Source organism: Phragmites australis, chromosome 14, assembly GCF_958298935.1.
Source record: "Phragmites australis chromosome 14, lpPhrAust1.1, whole genome shotgun sequence".
Classification (NCBI taxonomy): domain Eukaryota; kingdom Viridiplantae; phylum Streptophyta; class Magnoliopsida; order Poales; family Poaceae; genus Phragmites; species Phragmites australis.
The window spans coordinates 18,849,149-18,876,184 of NC_084934.1; the positions used below are offsets into that span (position 1 = coordinate 18,849,149).

Sequence of the window (27,036 nt, forward strand, 5' to 3'; positions counted from 1 at the left end):
CAACGGCGGATATCTTCTCTGATCTTTCGGAGGTCGTCTTCCCAGCGTTGGAGGTCGGTGCGCATCTGTTCGGCCTCGCCCTCCCGACGGGTCAGCTCGGCCCGCAGCTCCTCCACCGCCTGCTCGCGGACTGCGACCGCTGCCTCCTTCTCCTGCGCTTACCCCATCCTAGCAAGGGCCTCGGCAGCCTGCTGCCTCGATGCCTCAGCCAGGCGGGCGGCGTCTTCTCGCTCCCGCGTGGCTTCCGCCCGCGCGGCCTTCAAAATCTCTTGTTCCCCCGCGACCTCCGCGCGGGTATCTTCCAGGAGCTTCTGCTCCCGCGCAGCCGCCGCGCGGGCCTCCTCCTGGGCGCTCGCGAGCTGCGCCCTCTCCGAAGTCAGCCAGGCGCGCTCAGCTTCGAGCTGCCCCGCCTTCGCGTCCACTGCCGCGCCCAGTCGCCCGACCGCCACCTGGACGCCTTCGATCGCGGCCAGGAGGGGGTCGGCGGGCTGGCTGGGCGCCGGTGGAGCATCGGCCTCCCCGCAGATCGCCTCCGGGGGGTCCGAAGTCTCCATAGGATGCCACACCACCATCCGCCCCGGGCTCTGCCTGCCCGTGGTAGGTTCCGCCGGTGCCGAAGACTCGGACGGCGGCCGCATTCCCGCATCGGCCGCTGCGTCCGCCGGCCCCGGCAAGGCCACTGCCTCCACCATCATCCGCCCCGGGCTCTGCGTGCCCGGGGTAGGTTCCACCAGCGCCGAGGGCTCGGACGACTGCTCCGTCCTCCTCTCGGCCGCCGCTTCCGCCGTCCTCCCGGTGGCCGCCACGACTGTTGGCGCCCCCGCCGTCACTGCGTCCGCCTGCCTCGACGCGGCCGGCGAGCTTGGCTCTGGCCTCGGTGCCCGCGCCCCTTCAATCGCGGTGGCGCCCGCGGTTGGCCTGCGGGAGATAGGCGAAGATCAAAATCGAAGCTCAGTTCGGGCAAGGAGTGCCCAAGAAAGAGCAAAGAAGGAAACTTACCCGGTCGTCGTCCCCCGATACTGCCATTTGGCCGCCGGGAGCCTGAAGTCCGGGTCCGGCGGCGCCGGCCCGGAGTCCTCCCGTCACCTCTTCCGCTGGGGGCTCGGTGGGGCCGCCGCGCGACTCTCGGGTGCCGGCCCAGGCCCCATCCGCACGAGTCGCGGCTCCAGGACCGGGAATGCCGCCGCTGCTGATGGCGATGGCGGAGAGTCCGGCACTGAAATGAGGACTCGGGACGCTTCCCCCGATCCCCCGGCGCCACCACCACTGTAGTGTCGGCGGTGCCCTCCTCTCTGGCGCGGCAGCTGCTGCCCGCAGCGGCCCCGTCGCCAGCTTGCGCCGAGCTGTTTGTAGCCTCCTCGCAGAGCAGCTCGTCCAACCCAGGGAGCTCGGAGGCCTCAGGGCTCCGGCTCCTCGGCCGGTCCACGAGCCCCTGGGCATGGAACTCCGACAGCTGCGCCATGATCGCCACCCGATCGGGATTGGCGCAGAGCGCCATCTCCGGCCACGGGAGTTCCGCCTGGCTCATGTCTTCTACTCCGGTGATCACTCGGGTCATGCCCCTCAGCTCCGCCGAGCCCAGGTCCCAGCTTGCGCCGATTTGGGTCTGAGTGATGTCCTTCGGCCCGGTGTAGAACCAGCACAGCCGGGCCCGCTCCCGCAGGGGCGCCAGACGACGGCGCAGGAAGTCCACCACCACCATGACTGAGGTCAGCCCGGAGTCGCGCAGGAGCCGGATGCGCTCAAACACCGGCTCCAACCTCGCGTCCTCTGACGGCGGCACCTCCCACGTCGACCTCCGAGGTTCCGCCGCCGCTTCTGGTAGATCGAGACGCTCGTGGGGGTCGACGTCGACGAAGAACCAGTCCCGTCGCCATTCCTCCCACTTGCTGCGCAGTACCTGGGGGATGTAGTGCTCCCCCAAGCCGTCTCGTAGCCGAAGGTTACAGCACCCCGCGACATCCGCCGTGGAGTGCCCTCTCTTCTTCCCCACCGGCCGCAAGACGAAGAAGTGTCGTAGCAGCGTCACCGAAGGCGCCACCCCCACGAACATCTCGCAGAGGTGCGCGAAGACCGCCAACACCACGACGGAGTTGGGGCTCAAGTGCACCAACTGGATGCCGTAGGTCTCGAGCACCTGGAGGAAGAAGGTGGAGAACGGCGGCACCAACCCCGCCGCCACGAAAGAGGTGAAGAGAACAATCCGCCCGGGAACGGTTGTCGCCGGTGTCAGGCTCGCCGGCGTCACCACCACAGCTCCCTCTTACCCCTCGGGCACCAACAACTTCCTGATCTTGGCCGCCGCCTCTTCGTTACTCAGATGAGACTCCGGCAGAATGCTGTTCGGAGCCTTGTCCCGACGGCCTCCTCTGACCCTCGGCATCTCGGCAGGAGTGGAGGTGCTTTGGTGGTGGAGAAAGGGAAGGAGAAGTGCTCCGGTCGCCTGAAAGTTTCCTAAGGGCTTCGGAGCACGAAGGAGGCAAGAGCAGGAGTGCAAGAAGGCGTAAAGAGGGAGACGGACCGATCCCCTCCCCCTTTTATATCTCAACCCCAAAGGTTCGCGCAAGATCACCCGACGCCCCGACGACCCAGAAGGACCCGTCGGCGAGGTGTCAACCAGTCAAAGGTCCGAAGCTGTATTTAATGGGCATGCGCGGCCTGACATCCTGACATCCTGACATTCCCAACTGCCCACGCCGCAGTGTCAGTCCCTGCCATGCTTTGGCAGAGGGGCGTGGGTCCATTAATTGCACGGGTCCCGTCCCGTATCACCCGGGGTATCTCGGGATAACGTTGCCAGGATCAAAGCGTTCCGCCTGCCACCCTGCCCTGACAGAAGAACAAGACAGGGTGGGCGCACCGAGTGCCTCTGTGGCCGCCCGGTGGGCCCTCTCAACGGCGCTGGGACGTCCACAGTGGCGGGTGGTCGGATGCGCGCCGCGTTTTTTCCACCGCCCCTGTCACTTCGCCCAGAGGGAATGATGACGCCTTTCTCCGTGGCGTCTTGGAACTCGCGCCCCCTCTTTCCCATTTGTGGTAAGTCGAGGTCGGCGTGTGTATAAAAGGAAGGGATGGATAACACAGGAAGGCATGCTTGAATACCAGACATTCCCCAATCCTCACAAGAAACCTCGAAGAACACCACAAGCAAGCTCGAGTAGAGCTAGAACAAGGGAGCCTCAAGCTCTCTGTTAGACGGTACACCCTTGTAACCAGACACATCCTTGAAGGATTCCCTTCAAGGAAGGATATTGCATCCACACAGGAGTAGGGTATTACGCCCCCGTGCGGCCCGAACCTGTCTAAACCCCGGTGCATTTATTTCTTTTTACACTAGGTCGATCATCCCCACCACCGGCCGTTGCATTTATTTCAGCTTCCATTTATTTCCCCGACGAACTCGTTCAGGATCATCCCCCGGCCGAATCTTTAAAAAGGGGTCTCTCGGGATCCCTGCGACAGGAGTTCATCCTCCGACAGTGGTGAATCGTACATTTACATTGCTCACTGACAAATAATCAGGTAATTATATTGTACATTCTAAAGATGACCTTAGACCATCTCTGACTATTTTTCTTTCATTTCCTTCTCTTCATTCCGTTCCTTTTGTGATTACCCTTCATGTTCTTATTCCTATTATTTTTTCTTATCACAGCTTCCTTTCGAAGAAATTTGTAAAGAGAAAGGAGATAGAATCCCAGTGTGAAAAAAAATGATCTTGAAAATATATTTGTAAATAGAACCGTGAAGAAAAATCATTAGAGCATTGAAAAGAATGAAAATCGTTTCACGAAGAGAATATGACTCACAAAAGAAATTTGTTAAAGATAATCTTATAGCCTCATAAAACTAATTGTATGAACCAGCACAACGACAAGACTGCATTAACATGTATGACAGGGCACACTAGCAGTTGCACGGGCTGTAATCCACGGATGAAAATTGTATAAGGCCTGCTCTCAGGTAATCCGCGTGAGACCTCCATCTGCGTCCTTCATACCGTGATCGGACGGCGCACGCGTGCGCCGGGGCGCGCGTGGGCTGCGCACGGAAGACGCGTGTCGAGCAGCGACGAGGGTCTCCGCGGAGGACCCGCCCTTATACAATTTCCTTCCGTAATCCGCAGGTCACACACACAGAAAAATGCTTACTGCATTTCGAGTATCCAAGTATTGCCCAATAAACTGTATATCCAGGTAAGTGCAATTGCACATAATTTCTTAACTCTTATCATACAGTCTACGAGGCAATGAGCAGGATTTATGTTGTCTAGTTACTTGCTTGATAGCTTCTGCTATGCATCTGAATAACACCCATAAAATCCAATTGAAGACATGATAAAATAGAAATCTCATTCAAGAAACGTAATAAAATACTGATACAAACGCTTGTTAGGCCATACAACAAAATAAAATGCAATGCAACATCGCGATAATATTTAACCTGGTAAAGGAACAGTAGAAGCCGTTAGGTCTCTAACTTGGTAGGCATGTGCTAAGAGAAGCTGGGCAACTTCTGAACTCATCTTTTTGACAATAGCTTTTGCACTTGTGGCCGTCAAAAATAAACTCGGAACACTTTCCAATTTCAAATCCACATCTTCCCCCGTGGTCAAGATATTTTTAATGAGAAATTGCAATTCCACATGTTGATGCAACATGATTATAATGGCAGTTCAACTAATTTTTATCCATGTATCAATAACAGTTGTAAAACTACCCATAAAAAGAATAATTAATCAACAATCATTATCGTAGCCAAGCTGACAGCTGATACTACTAAGTCTGCGAAAGGACAGCATAAGCTGCAACAACTAAAATTGTTTTTATCTTTACCAGATTAAAAAAACTCATTTTGAAGATATACAGTGTTTCAAATCCTTCATGAAAAAGGAAAGGAGTTAATTCAGATCATTACAGCGCAAATATAAACTGGAGAGACTGTTTAATAGATAAGTCAAATTGGATCAACTGGAGAACACTAGTGGCACCACCGTTAGCATAAAACCAAAATGAGTAGAACAAGTAGCATGCTGAAACACCAAACAGCTGCTTATAGGCCGCCCCAGGCCCTAGCAAGCATTTCTTGAATCGAAGTAATGCTACTTGGCACATGAGGCTTTTGGACAAGGAAGTGAGGTGATTGAAGAGTAAATTTAGAATACCTTGCCACAATATTTTGAAAAGTATTGCAAAATAATCTCCAACTTCCATTCCACAGAGGCCTGTTACAATTAATTAATTAGAGTAGTCGGAAAATGAGCTGTGCAAATAGATGCCAAGTTAATAGTATTGTTTTATATTAACTTTTTCAATTTTGTTTTTCTTTAGCACCCATTGCAGCTATTGAAAAGGCATCACTTACTCTTAATTTTTTTTAGAGAAACTATTCTATCATATTAATCATACCCACCATATACAACATATGAAACAATATTATAACAAGAACATAAATAAGCATCCTAGATAATCAAATTAACTATGACATAATATGCTTCTTGCCCTCGTGGCCAACATGCTTGAAGCCTCCATATTCATATACTAAGCTATTACACCTATTAGCTAATAATGTACTTACATAAGGATATCAAGCATCATAAGTCAACACAGGCTATTATACAATAACATGATAACCCATTGCTATAATTTTAAGCATGACACGTATGACATGAAAATTACATACATGCATCACATACACAAATATGAGCCTTACTATTCACATCATTTTGTGCAAAAACAAGTTAAGCGTAGAACCGATTGTACCACATGATATGAATATGTCCTGATGATGGGTAGTATAGAACTACCGTATCTAGATCCGCTAGGGTTTCCTATATTCTCGGGGCATACATCTGTGCCTGGGAATGAAATCCTTAAACATATGAAAACTTTCCGTAGGTATCCAAAATATTTCATAAATAAAAAAGTTTATCACTAAGAATGACAAGAAAGAAGTCCAGAGATCATACGATAACCCCTATATATACACGTAGCTAGGGGACCTACGGAGGAACAAGTCTATCAACGATTGGTGAACCGTCAATCTTACAAATTTATAGAATAGATGAGGGATGTATTGAGTAGACGAATCAAAGAGAACGCATAGGAGTTTTATACAGGTTCAGGCCTCCCTTAAGATAATAGCCCTATGTCCTTTTTACAATGGGTGGATGGCTAGCCTAGATTGTTCTAATCTAGTCGAACGACTTCCTTGCATGTAATGACTTCAATCTCAGTTGTCCTCCATAGGATCCCTAGGCTCTGCATATATAGGGGGCATCATATGGCTTCTGGAGTCATCCTTACAGTTTTTGGAGATAAACTTCCCTATTTATGTGATATCCTAGGTATCTGTAGGCGAGTTACCATGCATCCAATGATTCCCTTCTCAGAGATAAATATATGCCCAAGAATTATGAAAAATCCTAAGGTATCTATATATTGTAGTTCTGTACTGCTCTCTTTTTACTGAGAAATATGAAATAAAAAAGTGAAGTAAGGGTGCCCCATAGATATTTGATCTTGCCTCATGTCCCCCCCCCCCTATTTTAGGGAAATTTTTGATGAAAAAAAGAATGATGAATTTACCCATTCATTGAACCCTAGTTCGGGACTGAGGGGCTCGAACCCGCAGCATCCGCCTTGACAGGGCGGTGCTCTGACCAATTGAACTACAATCCCTGCGGCTAATATGAAATGAGGCTGTGATGGATCAAGAAACATATCCTAGTCAAGGATGGCATCTAGACAAGTTGCCTCTCTGAGTGATAACTCGGGCTTCCGAGTAGGATGTACGTCTATCCGAGTTTCTGGTTGTCATTGGGTCATCTAATCAAGATATTATGCCTTCTTCAGGTAACTCCATGAGCCTCCAGGTAATGACCTCATCCAAGTAGGAAATCCGGATCAGCCGATAAGCATCGTCCTAACTTCTCAGGATTCCGAAAAGGTTGGCACAGAAGATCATAGCTCCGAGTAGTCGAAGAATCATCGAGTACGCTTAGGCTTTCTTCTATATCCCGTGCATGGAAATAGAAACTTATTCTTTTGTTAGTAAAAAACAAAAAAATAATGTAAATAAAAATAATGGGACTTCTTGGGAACTCGATATCGATAACCTAACATGCCTAGTGCTACTTGCTTCCTCCTTCAGCTAGGGTAGGATGACTTCATTACTAATTGGAGAACTTAATCGGGTCAGCCCTAGGTCCAACGTGAGTGGGAGGCGTCATAGCCGCCGAGCACTCGAGGATGCGATAGGGAACTATCCAAATAGTATTCGAGCTAATCATTAGAACGGTCATTATCCATAATTACACCCACATTGATTAACTGAAATACAATTTCGGTAGTCCCAGCATGTGTTTACTTTCAGGATCGAAATGCACACCTTTACAATAAGCACATCATCACAAGGTATGATAAAGAGCGAGTAATTAAATTCAGTTACAAGTCTTTAAATAGATTAAATTTTATAACAAAATACATAACCCAAACATTTGTTAGAGTAGTTACGCAGTGGAATAAGTTACATGACGACAAAAGATGGATAGCGTCATCTGCCCGAAAGCGCCACCCTAAAATAACAACACTCGAGTAGAATGACACTACCCCTGCCCGTCGCCAACATCGACAAACGTAAAGTAGCTAAAAACTAAATCTTCCACACCTAAAAAACAAACAAAACACGTGAGTACGAAGGTACTCGCAAGACTTAATCCATAATAGACACTTATAAATAGCTCGACTCCAATGAGAATGCATATGGATAATTAGCAATGACTCGGCCACAAAGGTAAGTAATTTCATATGTAAAAGGGATTTGAACTCAAGTGTAAGCATCTACACCTAACCAAAACACCCTTATATCCCGAGATCATTAACATAATAAAATTGTAACTTGTACCATATCAACTCCTTGTCAACACCACCAACCACTTTCCAACATACCATCACACATCCCCGATATCGAAGACTTTACGATTGATGCAAATAGACAAAAGCATACTCATAACCGAGAGTGTGGCAATTCAAATTATTCTTACACCCTGCAGGGGAGTAGCTCTTTACCCACACGACACAAGGACCATTCGGCTTATGTCACCCGCTAAAGTGCACACAAGGGGGTACCCATATCAACCTTTGCTAATTGAGCCCTGACCGTTTGAACATACACCTATAAGTACAGAGGTCCACTAGTACTACTCCCGGAGCACCCTAGTTACGTCTAAAGGTATGGAGGTAACTAGAATTACTCATCGAGCAAACTAGATACCTCTATAAGCCTATTATGCCCATAACACCTTTACGACGTTACCTCTACAAGCCTATTATGCCCACGATACCATAGACCCACAAGCCAAAAGGTCACGGCTACAAAAGTTATTCGGCTTATCTACCATTATATCGACATGTGGTAAGTACAGAAAGTGCTAAAGCCAACTACAACAACAGACGATGCTTAATCGATTCAAGCGAGCCTATAGCATCCGAGACTCCCTTCTCAAGCCATCCCTACTGCCCGCCCGAATCTCATCTCATCCTCACTGACTTACGCATTCCGCCATCATTATTGTCTTTGTGAATAAAAGTAAGTTCTAAGCTCATAAACGATGCTCAAACTACCGCTCGACTTCTACCAATGACCTAAGCATTGCTAAGCATAACATATTCATTTTAAGTTAGACCATTGAGTGCTATACCCAAGGTTACAATGGATCAAAGGATAACAATACCAAGAAAGGGTAATGCAATAATTAGGACTACTCCCAAAACCCGATATTTAACTAACCAATCATGCAAGACATACATATAGCATAACTTATCAATTTAACACACCATATGATCCAAAGTAATAGGATGAGTATGCTTAGATGCTTGCCTTGTGGTTAAACTTGATCATAATTCACAGCAATGAAATACGGATCGCCCTCGATCACACTCACGTTATCCTCTGGTCCTTTGTTCACTAAAGAAGAACATGTGCAATGATGAGCATAAAAGAGATTCAATGAAAAGTGCTACATGATGCATAACAGTAGGGGATGCATCCTAATACCAAGCCAAGAGTACAAGACATACAAAGGAACAAAGCAGTTTATGAACTAAACTTCACTGAAAAACTGACAGGCATTCGGAGTATCCGGGTTCCACCGGAACCTCCGGGTTCGGACCCTTTGGGTTGGGGTGAAACTTCTGGGTCAACCTCCTGTTTGAGTTCTCAGTTAATTCTAAACTCAAAATAATTTGGAACCTCTGGGCTAGGCCGGACCCTCCGGGTTTGGTCGGATTGTTCGGGTTTTACTCCGAGCAAGGGTGCTCAGTTAATTTTAACCTGAATTACCTGGAACCTATGGGTGCACCCGGACACTCTGGGTTCAGGCAAACTTGCAACTCGCAATGATTTACTCGATCGATTCATCGTGCATGTAAAAGTTTATCCCACCCAAACATGTATAAGGACCAATGTAAGGATTCTAAACTCAATTTACACGCTAAACAACCTGAAAACTCAAGTAGATTTGACCGGGCTCACCTGAAACCTCCGGGTTCCTACAAACTCATGTTTGTGACGATTTGTCGCTTGATTCAACTTGCATGTTGAAATCCAAACCACATCAACATGCAATGGCACTAAGGCATTGGTTCTAAACCTAATTCACTCACTCTACACACTCGATTCACTAGCTACCATATCCATTCTCCTCCTACCATATCCATTTCATCAAGAACATAAGGTGTGTTGCAAACCCTTAATTTGCAACCTCTAAACTTAAATTCATCCATCCTAAAATGTGCATTCCCACCAAAGAAACCTACGAGAACTCACCCAAGGTTCTTGTTGTAATCGGAGACCTTCGATGTGGAACAAAATGAAGGGAAATGCTCGGAGAAGAGAAAACCCCTCTACTGCAATTTCAGTGAGGAAAGGTGACGAATTTGAGTTGCCAAACCTTCAAATCTTCATGCATGCAAACAAGAGTTAGATGGATGGGAAGCTGAGGATGAGGGGAAAATAGCAGTATAACATGCATACCTCAAATCCTAGTCCTTGAGGTGGGATTTGTGTGGAAAGTGAGAAAGTTTGAGAGAGGGAAGGAGAAGAGGTGCTGATGTTCTTGCCCCTTTATGTTGACCAGTTGAGAGAGATAGACAGAGAGAGAGAGAGCAAGAGTGAGTGAGTGAGAAGAGAGGGGGTGGGGCTGCTGGTGGTGCCCAAGAGAGGGAGGGTGAGGTGTGGGGCTGACTAGTGGGTCCCACGTGTTAGAGAGACACACGCTTCAGCTGCACAACATTTCTAAGAAAAGAATCGCGCAATGATTGTAACGACATGAACCCATTTTAAATGAATTCGCCCACAACGCATAAGCGAAGATTAAACTAAAGAACATTTGCATCGGGTATTTTTCAAAATACATAGCCATTATCAAACCATCATTTTAATTAACAAGCAAATCCAAAATGCTAACAATTAAACATGATGCTTATGTTGCTTATGATGCATGATTATACTTAATGACATGATTAAGGAATTGGGATGTGACAGGAACCATTTTCACATCCCGCGAAGTCATATGAACATCATCGCCACACGAAGGAAGTTGTTTTGGCACATGCACAATATGTTGTCGTTAGTTCTTGGTATATAGTATCCATCCAGTCTCAACTGGTTATCTAGGAAGAAAACTCAGATAGATAGTAAAAAATAATAAGATAAAAACTGTTGACCGACCATTATGAATTAGCTAGCTAGGGTAAGCAAAAAGAATTAAACGCTCATACTTCCCTTTGGTTGTAGAAACTCTTGTTTCCTGAAGTCCATTCCTGTGTGACCTTGTCTGGGCTTATCCGGATGCATGCAATAGGTAGAGGTACCTAGATTGTGGCTTACTGCCGATGTACCCATCTTACGGGTGCTAGGCATTGAGTTTAGGGAAGAGAAAAAAAGAACACAATGAGATTCTAGTGATCTACAGGAAATATGAACCTTTACTAGTGTAAACTTACTCTTAGTACTTACACATAAAACTTTTATAGTTGGTCGATGTTCTAAGAATATTGAAGACTCGTCCATCCTCCATTGCTATGAGACCAAGGGCGAGCAGAGTTAGCCACCATGTAGAGACCCTCCCACTTTAGAGATAGCATATTTTTGTTATGTTGGCTCTGAACAGGTCATAGAACTAGGTTTCCAGCTTGGAGGGTCTGTTGTCGAACGTCCTGGCCGTAGTAGCTCCGGGGGGATTTTGATATTTGGCTGATCTTATCAGCACTAGAGTCCCTTCTTGGTAGAGATACTGAAGGAGATGAAAAGTAACTTGAAGCCTCTGGACGCTGCCAGGAAGGGACCCCAAAATATCCAGACCCCAAGTCGTGAAAGGCCACGACAAGGGGGTCGTTTGTCGAGCTTGAGTGGGTTGATGGACATGTCTGTTGTAGGGGTCGCATATGGGCCTCATGTAGAAGGAGGAGCATCTTGGCTGTTGCGTATCTGTAGCGTTGAGCCCCATGTTGATGATTAGGAGATGTTGGATCCTGCACTCTGTTAGGGTTTTGGATATGGAGAGGTGTGGTCAGCGGAAGCTGGCTGTCACTCGAAACCGGAGCGGTAGGGATTTACGCGTTTGTAGGATCATCATCACGAAAGACTGGATTGTCATCCCCGTCTCTAATGGCAAAGACTTCTCAGGGGCAATCCCCACCGGATGAGGAGTCTAGATCTATCATGGATTTTTATCGGATTGCTCCAGGTAGGTATCTCGACAATCCATGTTGTCGAAAGCTGCGGGTGAGGAACTTGACTTGTGGTGAATATCGTATTCCCGGTTGTCTTGGTAGTTGAGTGGTTCGAACTCGATGTCGTAGTTCTTGGCACATTGATCCATGAAGCAACTCACCTCATCACTAGAATCATCATCACATAGTTCTTCATCAAAATTTACCCGATTGATCGCCGGTTCATCAGTGGAAAGGGTGAAGTTTTCATAGAACCCCTCGTCCGAGAAGCTGATCATTGAGGCAGGCTTGGGCGAAGTCGACGGCATGTCATGTATGAAATTTTCAACACTTATTGTCATGATCCTCACGGACGGCGCTAACTGTCAACGATTGGTGAATCGTCGATATTACAAATATGTAGAATAAATAGGGAATATCTCAAGTAGATGAATCAAAGAGCACACAGAGGGTTTTTTATACAGGTTCAGACTTGCCTTAGAATAATAGTCATACATCCAATTTGTTTTGTATCGATCTTTGAAACTATTACAATGGGGTGTGTGGCTAGTCTAGATGGATCTAACCTAGTCGGATAGCTTTCTTGCGTGTAATGGCTTCAATCTCAGTTGTCCTCCGCAGGGTCCCTAGGCTCTGCATATATAGAGGGTGTTGTATGGCCTCTAGAGTCATCCTTCTCATTCTTGGAGATAAACTTCCCTATTTATGAGATATCCTGGATATCTGCATGTGGTTTCCAGGAATTTCCTTCTCAAAGATAAAGATATGCCTCAAGAATGATGAAAAACTCTAGGGTATTCAGATATGGTAGTTCTATACTACTCATCGTCAAAGTCCATTCAAGCCATTCAAGTCATGCAGATCCTTTCAAGCCCATAGAAGTCTCAAGCTCTCAGGCCCCCTGTACTTTCGAGACTACTCGCAAGGGAGCCAATTGATATTTTGTCACCACCAAGAAGTGGCTTCGCTTATTTGCTACTCTGGCGCACATTCATCGACTCAAATGGTCCCATATTTTATTGACATGAGTGACATCATAATCAAAGAGTCAACATTTTCAATAGCAAATCATCAATTTATTCCTTGCACAGAGCCTTCAACTAGATTTAGATCTATCTAGGATAGCCAAGACCCCCCTATAAACAGTCTCAAGAAATCAATACAAAACAAACATGATGTAGTGCTATTATCCTAAAGAAAGCATGAACGTGTATAAACCTTTGTGTGTGACGTGTGATTCGGTGACATGAAGTATCCCCTACTTCATCTACAAGTTCGTAAGATTAGTGGTTTACAAATCGTCGACAGTTGGCACCATCCATGAGGAATATGACCAAAGACATCGGATCTTCGACACACAAGATGCCATCGACTTCACCCAAGTTTGCACCGAGGATAGTCTTCTCGGACGAGGGGTTCTATGATAACTTTACCCCTCAACCGACAACGAGTTGGTAGTTGATTGGGTGGACCTCGACGACGACCTTACTAGCGATGACTTCAGGGATGAGGTAAGTTGGTTTATGGATAAGTGCGCTAAAGATTATGGCATATAGTTTGAACTGCTATGTGCCTAAGACGAACGCGTAAGCGACGTTTGCTGCAAGTTGGAATCATCCCCGTAGCTTCTAACAACATGGATTGTCCAAGTACCTACCTAGAGATTTCCTCCAATGACAAATCCATGATGGATCTAGACTCCTCCTCCTCTGGAGATTACCCTCGAGAAGTTTTCGCCATCAGAGATGGGGATGCTGGTCCATCCAATCATGATGACAATGATCCCGCAAACACACGGGACCCCGCTGCTTCGGTTGTGGGAAACACCAGCCAGCCTCCGCTGATGATAACTCCTCCGATCCCAAAGCCCAATAGGATCCAAGATCTAGCATCTCCTGACCATGAACTGAGAACTCAACGCTTCGGATCTACAGTGGCATAGAGAATCCTCCTTCTACAGGAGGCCCTCCGATAACCTCCCACTACATACCTGACTACCTCTAGCGGCAAGGACTGGATCAACTCAATGACTGATCTAGCTAAAGAAGCTGTCCTCCAGGCCGAGAACTCTCATCTAGCTGAACCTGAGCATAGTTCTAATCAGGGGAAGTCTCGCGCTGATCCTTCCTGTGATGACTTAGATCTGGAAAGACACAACCCTTGGAACAAGACAGTTCGGGAAGACAATCGAGCGCCTAGCTACTGCAAAACCTCGTTGATCAGGAACCACCCCATAAACGATCTGCACTAGATAGAACTTGGATGTGTGTTGTCAATGATGATTTCATGTTGAATTCAATATTTTTTAGATAATTGAAGTACAATTTCTCCGGACTTTGCACCAATAGAGGTCGAAGAAGTTGTATTTCCCTTATCTAAAAAATCATATTGAAAATTTTGACACACAACTGAGGCACAAATGAATAAATTTTGTTGTCTTTCCTTTGCGCAATATAGTCGTCCAAAGAACCGATTTCTAATATAGTGCTATATTTTAGTGGACTAGTTTTCTTGGAAAATGACGATATTGATGGCTAGATGTAGTTTGGCAATAATGATTTTGTATTTTACGTAGCTTATCTGATGCAAGGTTTCACTAATGATGTTTTCAAGTTGATTTGATGACCACAATTAAGAATTCATATTAGGGCAGATTGCACCTGGGCAGATAGGAGAGGAAGGTGCATTGGTTTGGTGCCACCTTTCTTCTCCCTCTGCTTTGATGAAATTTCCTCTGGTAGGATTAGTCACCAAACTTGGAGAGATCAAAGCATGGTAGATTTCACCAGGGGCATTGGAGCCACCCTCCTCTCCCTCTGCTTCGGTGAAATTTCCTCAGCCAAACATAGGATTAGCCATAGAAATATTTTAGAGAGAGCTCAACGTACATGCACATATTCTATAATGATGGAGATGTAGTCCTCCTAAATGATGTTGATGTATATAATGTTACATATTAATGCCCAATTTTCAATTTGTACATGTATAAATGATGAAACCATATGTGACATGTGATGATTACCTGTGTATGTGAAGGAAGATGAGCTATATATGTACCATTTATGTTGTTTTTTTATCAGGTGTGGAAGTATCATTGTTGGTTCGTGGTTCGATCAGGTAGTGATAGTGGCGACGTCGCTACTAGTTCGTGGCTTAAATAGACAGTGATAGTGAAGATATCACTACCAGTTTGTGGTTCAAATAGGCAGTTATAGTGGTGATATCACTATCAGTTTGTGGTTTGACTAGGTAGTGATAGTGATGATATCGTTGTCGATTCGTGGCTCAAACTGGCAAGGGAAGTAGTGATGTTAGTGCCGGTTCGTGGTTCAAACAGGCAATGATAATGGCAATATCATTACTGATTTTTAGCTCAAACCATCAATGAAAGTAGTGATGTCAGTGTCCGTTCGTGGCTCAAACCAGTGGTGATAGTGATGCTATAAGTGCCAATTTGTGTCTCAAACCGGCAATGATATTGGGCTAACATTGACGGTTCTGCAACCGGCATTGATACTCACAAACTATCACTGCCGATTACGCAGTGCTGGTTCAAAAACCGACAATGATGGCGGTTCTGAACTGATAATGATGGTGGTTTCTATACTAGTGATAGAGCATATTTGTTTTCTTTGCTTAGTAGATGAGAAATCATATTTGATTCTCTTGCTTGGTTCGAGTTTGCGCAAGGATTTCTTTGCATTTGCTGGAGAGCGGCTCCTCCTCGAGTAAGGTTTGTCTTGCCCTGGCGAAGAAACCAAATGCCCTATAGTTGCCACCAGCTTTTCGTTCTAAAATAGTTCTCACCTAATTATAATCTTTACAAATTTAGTCAATAATATTGGGCTCGAGCATAACAAAGAAAAAAGTTCTCCCGAAAAGGCGATACAGCATTACACTACAGATGTGTTTGGATTGGTTTATGGAATTGGACTGCATCGTGTGAATTTCTTTCTAATAACGTATGCATTTGTTAATTGTGTTTGAAGGTCGTATTGTGAATTTCTTCCTAATAACTTAATACAGAGAACACTGCAATTTGAATTTGTATTGTATTTCAGCCCCCCCCCCCCCCCCGCGTCTAATTATGTTGCATTGAGAATTTTTCATTGCGATGGGACATTTGTACTGTATGTGTTTTGAACATGATGTGTAATGGGAGGATATGTAGCCTTCTTCAATTGGCATTGTGAATGAAATATATTGCCAAATTGTCAACAATTTTCCTCATAGTATAAGCCTGACTGCCGTTATGACGATATTCAGAATTTGTTTTTATGCAGTTTTGAATCACGAATAAGAACTAATGGCTTTGTGAATTAACAGATTCCTTTGTGCGCAATCCTTAGCGCTAAGAAGTAATACATGTAGGAAAATAAGTTTTCAGCATTTTCGTACAAGGTCCTAAAACACATCTAACAGAAGAACAGAGAATTACTGTACAAATTCTAGATGCAATGTCCTCAAATTCAACTTCATGCATGACTTCCTCCTTTCCTCCCTCCATGATTCTCTTTGCTCTGCGACTGAATTCAAATTCTATCCAGAAGTTGCACCTTAATGCCACAGATTGAAACATACAAAAAACTCAAATGACATCAATCCAATGTCAACTCCACCATGCGCACACAGCCGCACACACAAGTTGAGCTCAGCTAGCACCACGGCTTGCTGGATTCCATGGGGCAACTACACTGCCGCCCACATGCCAAAATTCGCCGTGACCCTAGCACTGAAGCTCCTGCTCCAAAGAGAGCCCAGCCCAGTGCCGCAACACCTCTTCGCCTTCTCAAGCCTAGCCTAGTGCTACTGTCCATGTGATGCTCAGGTCCAGGTGGCAACTGGCAAGTCATGCGCATTGCTTCGACCGACAAGTTGCCAAAGGGTGTCTTCGGTTCAATTTGCAAGTGTGAGGGATCAAACCTTAAGGACAAAAGTGACCCTTTTGCCAAACTTAAGGGGCTAATTTGGTCAGTAGGCCTATCTACTTAATGCCTGCCCATGACCTAAAAGCTTGGACATGTTCAATTCTTTTGCTCTGAGCTTCTGTTTTATCATGCAACGAATTCAAATTTCTATACAGATTCTTATGTAGCTTCAGGAAGACATGCCTGTACTTCCACTTGTCACAGTAAAATTTATGGTTTGACATATAACCTATGACCTCCATGACCCTTGAAAAATATCCACCTTTAAGGAAATTCAAAACCAAGCAGTCAAGCAAGTCCATGTCCACATCTAGCTCACCATATTCAAGTCTGCGCTTTATTTCTCCCCAAAGTATGGTGATCTCCCTATGCATGTCCATTGAAGAATAACCACACAGTATGTGGCAAAAAGTATGACAAGTGGGCCTAATATTTTGCTCTCTCATGCGCTTATATGTGCACAGAGCATCTTCCATCATTTTTGCCTTGCAGAAGAAAAGAATTGAATTATTGAACTCTAGTGTCAAGTGGTCTCCAGGGTTGTAATGTTCAAATTCTTTGACCAAAGTGGCAAACAAAGATGAATAAATGAGGGGCATATCATCCTTCACTATTTTGGCAATATTCTTTATGGTGAATGACGAATTAGTATGAATATCATCCATGGTAGATGCTATCTTTTGTATCTGTTGGAGAAGCCCATTGAATTCTTCTGATTTATTCTCCTTCTCATATGCTCTCAGAAGAGAAATGTAACTACTAATCCCGACGGGGATCCCGGTTGACTCTAGATCATCCAGGATATCATGAGCAGCATGCAACCATCCCATCTGAATGCATGCATTGATCACATCCAGAGGAGAAATTCCGTTTAGATCTTCGTTATGTAATGTAATAAGAAAGCTAGACAGTGTATGCATATTCCTTGCTTTCACACAGCCTATAATAAGTTTTGCAAGAGCCTTTTCACTATGAAGAAGATTTCCATCAATAAGAATAACCAGGCTGAATTTGCTTTCTGTATCCAAAACAAAACCTTTGTCCACTTTTCTGGGGTCAAACATTATTCTATATCCTGTTTTTAGATTAGCAGAGCCAATTTGTATCATAGCTTGTTTCTGTAAACCACTGCTGAAGAAAACACCAGGCTTTCGTAGCCGATGCAGATCGATTAACAATTTTGCAGCAGCATCCATGTCATTATATTTGAAGTGCATACTCAATAGACTGTCATAAAAATGCTGATAGTACTGAAGAAATGGCAAATTTGTTAAAGAGTCTATGCTTCTTTTCATGTGCATCAACTCATCTCGTTGGCCAACCATCTCAAAGACACGGCTAGTGATCACCACTGTGTTTACATCAGCCACAACTCCGATCAATGACATTAGCTCCATTATTTTCTGGGCCTTGATCATGCAGTTGAAGTTCACACATGACTCCAAAACCACATTGAACAAGGTGACATTGTTCTTTATTGGATCCAATCTTTTCAGTTGCCGTCTATCTGTAATATGGCCCAAGAAACACTCACAAGTCTCAGCCAGAACATCAGCAGCAAGATAGGATCCCATCTGTGACTTCACCATATGCAGAAACGCCATGCTCAGCATATCAACATCAGGAAGCTTTCCACTCTCCAATATGATCCTCAGGACCGTGGAGGCCGGAACAGGCATCTGATCTCTCGCAAGCGCCAATGCTAACCGCATCAGCGAGCCACCATTAAGAAGATTGATGTTAATTTGATTAACTGAGAGAACCATGTCAAATGCCCTCTGAAGCCACCTCCGGCTAGATGCATAGGACAACGACATGATCATGCTGTTCAGTACGCGTGGCTCAGGAAGACCGTGCAGTTTCTTGTAACTGCCAAATGCCTGCAGCGCTTCATCGATATTGCCATCCTTCATAGCACCGTCTATCTTCCTCAACAGAGTTTCACGGGACGGTGCTTCCCAAGGCAGAATCTTGCTGGAACTAGTGCTTGAGGAGAGATACCGGAAAGCAAGAGCGCATTGCCTCATCCATGGCCCGCAGCCATTGTCCTGAAACAACAACACAAGTATGCATCTTATTTCTTATTCACTACAAAAGCATGTGGACTATGAACAAGTACACTCCAAATTATTTCCGAATAGAGTGTTCTTACAGGCAAGGAAGCTTCGGCAGCGCCAGAAACCAACGCGAGGCAGCGGTAGCGGTGGCACGCCTGAAACAAGCTCCTCATTGCCAATGCCCGGGTGGAAGTTAAGTGCTAACGCCGGGCATGAGTGTTCAGTTAAAAACGCACCCGGTTCTTGGAACAAGTAGAAGAAGAACGGGAACAATGGATGGATGGGGTTAGGCTAGCAGGGTACCACAGAGCAATCAAATCGGCAACTAACTGGATGGAGAGGGAGAAAGAGTGGGACTCGATAGCTCACTCTCACTGCAAAGAAAGATGGAATCCTGAGCAGAGCACTCCTAACCAAGGTAAGTGCAAACCACCCGAGTCCGGAAGGATCCCGGATCCACGTCGGTCAGGAACAGGGGGGGAGGACGAACGCCGGCGACTGCGAGCAAAGGACTCGAGGCGGCGTGATCCGGTGAACGGACGAATGCCTAGGCCGGAGGGCGGCGGCGCCGGCGAAGGGAGGGTTTCTTTGGTGATGATGCGATGCGAGTGACACTCTGACACGAACAGGGGGTATCGACAGCCGTGCGATCGCGGCACAGCCGATCTGCAGCCGTCAGATTAAGGATATCGATAGCCGTCAGGTCGCTGGCTGGTGGGGTCAAGCCTCCAGGTCCATCCATTCTCTCTCCTCTCTCTCTCTCTCTCTCCCGCCGCATCCACTCGCCACGCCTCGGCTCCGCCGCGCGCTCACCTCCCCGCCGCCTCACCCCGGCTCCGCTGCTGAGCTCACATAGCAACGCCCGCGCGCCTCTCCTCGCTGCCGCGCATCGCATCGTGGCCCCCCACGCACACGCGCGCCTCCCCTCGTCGGAGTAGGAACGAACGCCGCCGCAACCCCCCCACAAGTAAAATTAACATTTCATTTCAGTCAAAGTTCACTTTGAGTGACAGTTTGTTTTCCGAGTAGTTTTATTTATATTTTAAATTGGAAATTTCGAACTGAAAGTTTGGCGTTTAAGCTAAAAAGTGTCGATTTCAATCGTTTGTATGTTCCAATCTGGAGAATGAAACTATTGATTTATCACTTAAAAATCCATGTTTGATGGCACCATTAGTGCGTATTTTGTGAGTTGTGACAGATGTGTCCTAATTGTGAGTAATGACTTATATCACTCTGTTTTCCTACTGAAATGTGTTGGGTAAACCATTTGAGGTACTTTTGCACAATTGATAAATTTATCGTACTTCAAAATAAAACACCTCATAGAATTGCGATCCTACATCTTCCAATTTCCAGAAAATGATCCCACTATGGTTATGATCCTGGCAACCTTCGTTCGGTACAGGTTGGTGTTCGTGGCCATGCTACTGATGCGATAGGTAACCTGTTAAATTAATTTGTTTCACATCACGGTCTATGCTTCCTCTTCCACCAAGGCCTGTTAGGTAACTGTTAGAAAGAAAGTATTAGCACCATTAAAGATGAAGTTCTGCCTTTTTTTTACCCCTAGAAAAGTTGCATACCCTAAGAAGGTTTTATTGTAACAACTACTCCGATTGTTTTCATAAGTCATTTTAGACTTATAAATTAGTGTTACTAGCATGAATAAATGAGCAATTTTGTCCAACGTGGGAATAATCTAAGGGCAATGTGGTCATTTCATCTACTTTCTTATTTCCAGTGAACAAGTCTAAAGCCACTTATATTTGCAATCGGATAGTGTGAAATTCCAGTGCTGCTGTCTTCTCCAATTCATCCAACTTAATATGTGACAATGCACACAAAGTTCCATAGCTGTGCTCATCATGCTTCTGTAAGAATATCTGTACAACATTTATGATACAGTTGTTCTATTTTCAGTCTAACCTAAAAATTTGGGACCAATGGAAGAGGAAGAATATAGCACCGAATCATCTAATGAAGAAGATGTGCAGGAATATGGTGAGAGAAGGAAATGCTGCTGAGAGTGATGTCTTCAAACCAGTTGATATAGATCCGGCATTTTTACCAAAAGTAGGGATGATATTTGACTCAGAGGAAGATGCCTTTCAGTTCTATGTGGCATATGGCTATAACGCAGGTTTTGGTATTACAAGACGGTCCAACAATACCTTTGATGGTTTCCACTATCGCTCTACATTCATATGTTCTAAAGGAGGGCAATCTAGACTGAGATCTGGTGTGACAAGACCTGCAAGAAAGCGAAGCACGAAGACTGGCTGCAAGGCTAAGATGATTGTTAAGGATGCCCATTTTCAAAATCGCTGGGAAGTTATTGTTCTTGAGTTGGAGCACAACCATCCAATGGATCCGAATTTGCTTAAATTTAAGAGGCATTTGAAGAACTCTCCTTTCTCTCAAAATCCACCCCGTATATCTGAGTCTGAGGCACCACAGAGCAGCTCAGCTGCTGCACTTCAAGCAGAGGTGGTGATAGTGGTAGAACTTCATCTACACAGATTGAATTCAAAACCAAGATAGACAGAAATAGGAAACTGAAGCTCGTGGAAGGAGATTTAGGGGCCTTATTGGGGTTTTTTAACAAAATGCAAGACCAAAACCCATGTTTCTTTTACAATTTAAATATGAATGAACAAGGGCAGCTAAGGAATGTCTTTTGGGCTGATGCCAAATCACGTAGGGCAGCTAAGGAATGTCTTTTGGGCTGATGCCAAATCACGTAGTTCTTACAGTTACTTTGGTGATGTTGTTGCTATTAATGTCACAAACTTTAGTGATCAGTATGATATGCAGTTTGTGTCATTTGTGGGCACTAACCACCACGCTCAGCTAGTGTTACTAGGTTGTGGCCTTCTTGCTGGTAGATCTCTTGGAGCTTATGTGTGGCTTTTTGATACATGGTTAAGATGCATGAATGCCAAGCCACCACATTCAATAATTACCAACTATTTTCATGATGTCACAATAGCTATTAAAAAGGTGTTCCCTAATTCACGGCACCGTTTTTGCCTTTGGCACATCTTAAATGAGCTTCCTGAAAAGTTGGAGGAAATGGAAAAGAAGGATGAAGTTATTTCTACATTCAGCACATTAGCCTATGATTCTGTTTCCATGGCTGACTTTGACAAAGAGTGGCAAGAAATGATCCAACAATTTCATTTAGAGGGAAATGAATGGTTGTCCAAACTATATGGTTTCAGGATGCAGTGGGCTCCTGTTTACGTGAAGGATTCATTTTAGGCAGGAATGTTTGTTACAGACAGAAGTGATAGCGTAACTAACTATCTGGTTGACGTCGGGAACCTCTTTGAAAATGTTTGTAGAGCAGTATGAGGAAGCTGTTAAAAGTAAGTTGGAAAAGGAATCTTATGAGGATTTACGATCATCTCAGATGAGGCCACCAATGATGACTGGGTTGCCTGTTTTTCTTTTTTCCATTCATCATTATTCTATTTATTCTGACTTGGAAGAGCAAGCAGCGAAGGTGTACACTGCAGAAATCTTTCAGAAGTTCTTAAATGAAATAGGGCATTCATTTCATTGCAATGATATACTTGAACGGAGTGATTCAGTGGTTACATATGTAGTTTCGGAGCATGTAAATCAAACAAACAAGGTAGATTACAAAGTTGCTTATGACAATGTTGAAGATGACATATGGTGCCTCTGCCGGTTGTTCCAATCCAAAGGTATATTGTGTAGGCATGCACTCACTGTACTGAGTCAGGAGCTTGTACTGATGATTCCGCCAAAGTACATCATTCACCGCTGGTGCAAGGATTGTAAACAAATCTGTGCTTCCATATCCCAGCCTGTCTCAGCAGGTAATCGGGAATTGGGAAGCTATGATGATCTCTACAAACTTGGCCACCAATACTTTGGAGAAGTTGTGGAATTTGGTTCCATGAACTTGGAATCAAAAGAATATGCTTTGTCCATCATGAGGGAAATCATGGATAAAGTGATTTCCTATGAAAAGTCACTAAGAGATCAAAGGGTTGACAATCATGTTTCTGCTGCCAATTTTGCATACAATCCTGTGAATGAGGATTTTACTGATGATGCATTGCCCATCTCTCTTAGTACAAAGGGCTGGGATCTTACGCAAGGCCAATCCAAACGTTCCCGCAAGAAGAAACTGGTGACCCCAACTGTTCTTGATACCTTGAAAAAGAAAACTAAAAGGGCATATAACAAGAGGAGGAATGCCACCGCAAACACCCTAAACACAGCGGTCACAGCAACTGACAGCGTAACTGACGGCACAAATGTATGTGTTGTTATTAAATTTGTACATTTTACTTTTTTAGACCAGATTTGTACACTTGACTAAAAAGTTATGTTTTGGTTGTTCTGAAAATATAGGTGTTTTTTGTTTTCATTAGGTCCAGCAGAATCCTGTAAATGAGGGGTGGCCATTAACATCAACTGGTGCTCCGGAAACTTTCCCTTATGGAGTAAGCTCAAATATATCCTTCTCATTTTCTCTTCTCTTTGCTCTTTCTGGACTTAGTGGAATTCACACATACTAACATTCATTTTTAAATATGTTTGCTTTGTAGGTGGAGACCATTTCATTTGATTTGTCACAATACAACAATGCGCCAAGCTTCCATTGGCCTGAAAGCAGTAGCAGGTCTCAGCTTCAGTGAGAGAAGGCAACAGTAAGAAGTTCTGACAGACTCACAGTTGGACAAATTAGTGGTCATAGATCAGGTTTGGCCTTGATGCTTCTTTCCTGGGAATCCGTGACTGCCTGAACGAAGGTGGAAAAAAAGGATCAGATTTGGTGAAAAGCAGTAAAATCTACTGACTTCTAACTAATTTGGTCTAAATTGGTTCGGACTGATATGTGATGACAACTAGCCACCGCACATCTAATTGCTCATCTGTACATAATCATTTCCCTTTTTTCCTTTTTGGACATTTGCAGGTCCCATTAGGTTTATCTGAATTCACTTAAATCTTATTTGAATAATTTGGCTTGATGTTTCCCTGTGTAGTCCTCATGAAATGTGCACGGTGCATTGTATGCCCTTCTATGAATTCGTTTGCCCAGGGATGGCGGGTTTCAGGCTTGCGACATGTTTTTTTGTCCGTGCTGTATAATAGGAACTGTCTTGTTTCACACAATTTTTGCAATGCCTTAGTTATGATAAAATTCAAGTGATATTCCATTTGAGTGACTTCATTTGGTATGGTGAACTGGTTGGTATACTGGATTTAATTCTGTGGTTGTGTTATTGTTGAGGTAAGCATGTAATTGGATCTTTTTTGCCTGAGTGTTATTCTACATTCTTCCCTTGCTGGAAATTCCTGGTAAGCCTGGAATGCAGCAAGTTGATCCCAGGAGCTATCTGAGCCTGGTGCATATGAATCTGGTCAAGAACATGTCTAGGGAATTGAGATACTAACCTATCAGTTTGCTCTCTTCAGGAACAGCTGGCGCTGCTGCTTCCCAAGGTTGACCTAGGCCACTTGTGGTGCTCCTTCAGCTCCGGTCGTCGAGCTCATGCCGCCATCGATGCTCCTGATCTCACCATCGGATCCGGCCGGTAGCAGATTCCTCTCCGTCGGTCCCGTCCGTGAGGTCCAGGCGTTAAACTGAAGCCATCACATGCCATCTCATAAATTCTGATGCCTCTCATCCACATTCATCTGCCATATACTCCTATGGTCCATAGCGCCATAGTTCAATCCTATGGCGCCATGGCATTATCACCCTCGTCCATCCATCAGGTGGCGTGGTGGCTCCTCCGTTCATGCCGTTATCGCTCTGTCTCTGTTCTGTTGCAGTCACTTTGGCCTCACTCTTTCACTTGGGGGAAGTAATGTATCGTAGTATAAAAAGCTGGACGGGTGCAGATGCAATGATGAGTTTGAGAGACAGAGAGAAAGATGGACATTGGAAACGGAAGCAGGAAATGTGCAGGAAACTGAAGATGAGTGTGGCAGTAGAGGTGTATAGAATGATGCAAAAGGCTTTCAAATTGCAGGGCTCACATGCTGCTCCTTGAGAAAATCACCTGTGCTTCCAGCAAGATTGCAAGAATCTCTCTCTCTCTCTCTCTCTCTCCTCTGCGTGGTGGAATTGGGTGACAGTGCTTTGTGAGTTTTGAGGTGGCAATAAAAGACAGCCATGATAGCTTCTCACCGCCGCGGCCGGGATGGCCCACACGTCATCCGCACTGGTTCTGTTCTAGAATGAAGAGCTGCAGCTTTGAGCTGCGTGCAACCGTTGACGTGTAGTCGGTCCGTGGCAAACATCAAGTAGGTCAGTCCAGCACAGGACCGAAAAAGATCAAGCAGGAAGCCTCCTGGTAGGCAGAAGATCGGATGGGATTTAATCCAGTATGATAAAAAGATAAATTAAACAATCTTTTTATATGAATTTGAGGGCGTGTAAGGATCTATTTAGTTTGTTACCGTAGTGTGACCAATATAGTCAAGCTAAAATTTGGTAGCTTTGACTAAATTTGACGACTATTTGGTTAGGTGTAAAAATTTGGTTTACCATCTTTCTCATTTAACCACCTAGTTTATTTTGAAGATCATTGTTGATCAAAACATTGGCTACCAACTTGGTGGCCCTGATTTTGGCAAGTCAAAGTTTGGCGTGACCTCCATATAACAATTTTGTGTTTACATCAAACAGCTCCTAAATCCCTATCTACCCAGACCAAGGTTCAACTTACTGTTACTAGAACAGTTACCAAGGTATAGTGGTTACTGAAAATTCACGATAACCGCTGTAACCGCTCGAAATTTGAATAAAATTCGGACAAAATTTGTTTGATAAAATTTAAAATTTGAGAAAAAAATCGTGGAATTGACCTCTCGGTTTGGACCGGTTACCAAGCGATTTTCTCGGTTTATCGAAAGGTTTTCTTTAATTTTTCGTATTGTCGGTAACCGTTCGGTTTTCTCGATTTATCGAGCGGTTTTCTCGATTTTAAGTAAAGTTCAACAAAATATCCAAAAATTATCTCAATCTTGTAAAATTAATAACTAATTCATCTGAGTTTCAAATCAAGTGAAACAAATTTTGTTAGTTTCCTTGTAACATGATCTACATGATAAAAGAATTTATACTCATAAAAAAGTTCAAAATTTTTTGTGAGAAAATGTATTTTTTAAACCAAGTTAAATGCATAGTTTACTCTTTGCTAATCCAAAAATCGTGAAACTAATTGTGTTAGTCTTCTTACATAATCCTATGTCTTTTAAAAATACATAAACTCATGAATTAGTTATTGTAACATGCAGGATTGTATAAATGTGTTGCGACTAGATTAATTCATAATTGGCCCATTACACCTCAAAAATTAGTGAAATCACTTTTATTAGTTTATTTATACTATGATTTACGTAGAAAAAATAATAGTAGATATGAAAAAGTTAATTACAGTGCAATTTCTTAACATATTCACTTTATGCTTGTGAACTTTGTAAAAATCATAGAGAAATTAATAAAATTCTAAATAAAGTAAAATCAATTTTAAAGATCCTCTTAAGATACGTTCTACACAAGAAAAATATGTGTTTGTATGTTAAGTTTTTTCTTAACGTGAGGTAATAACTGAGCCGCACGCTTCAACTTTTTTTTTTCAAACTTCCTCCCGATAGAATATAATGCAAACGATATTATTTTTGAATGTTTTTTCCACAGAAGGTCTTATAATTGTGTCTAGTTTTGTTTAGAATTTTTCTAAATTTTTTTGAACTTTTTTATTTTTTTAAATTTTTGAATTCAAATTCGGTTACCGTTTGGTTTCTGAAACCGAGCAGGACCGAGATGCCCGCTTATCGCGTATTTTGGTTGGTTACCGACGAATTTTCGAACCCTGACCCAGACCAACCAGAATGAGATCTTGGCAATCTCATCTCACCTGAAATAATCGGAGATAAACATGGAGATAGAGAAAAAACAATGTTAACTCAAGAAGCACAAAACACACGGAGATAGAGAATAAAAGCACATGAATAAAATTGTTACATTCATTCCATATGATTTTATTAAAGCTAAAAATATAAGAAACCTAATTTCTCCATATCTATCTCAAAATAAACAACTCAGACAAACCAAACCGTGATCTCAAATAAAAGGACATTATTAGGATACGGTCGGTTGGTCCTGATACAAGAATTTCATGTCCATGTTACATTCAACTGTGTAAATCCTATAAAATTTCCGTGTTCCAACTGAAGTATTTTGAAAAGTGTTATACTCATTCCATATTTTGTTGTGTTCTTTAGTTGACGTGTGGACACCTGTTCTACGCCAAATTTAAA

At 44.1% G+C, this 27,036-nt stretch overlaps 1 protein-coding gene and 1 pseudogene across 1 annotated transcript; one reads left to right on the plus strand and one right to left on the minus strand.

Moving 5' to 3' along the window:
• Nucleotides 1-16,067: 16,067 nt before the first annotated feature.
• LOC133890897 (pentatricopeptide repeat-containing protein At4g17616) lies at nucleotides 16,068-19,682 on the minus strand. The gene is made up of 2 exons (XM_062331523.1): nucleotides 18,816-19,682; nucleotides 16,068-18,711 (listed from the first exon to the last, which is right to left on the minus strand). The coding sequence occupies exons 1-2, from the start codon at nucleotides 18,891-18,893 to the stop codon at nucleotides 16,720-16,722; spliced, it is 2,070 nt and encodes a 689-aa protein (XP_062187507.1). The 5' UTR covers nucleotides 18,894-19,682; the 3' UTR covers nucleotides 16,068-16,719.
• Nucleotides 19,683-19,715: 33 nt separating this feature from the next.
• On the plus strand, nucleotides 19,716-23,736 carry LOC133890898 (protein FAR1-RELATED SEQUENCE 6-like; annotated as a pseudogene).
• Nucleotides 23,737-27,036: the final 3,300 nt, after the last annotated feature.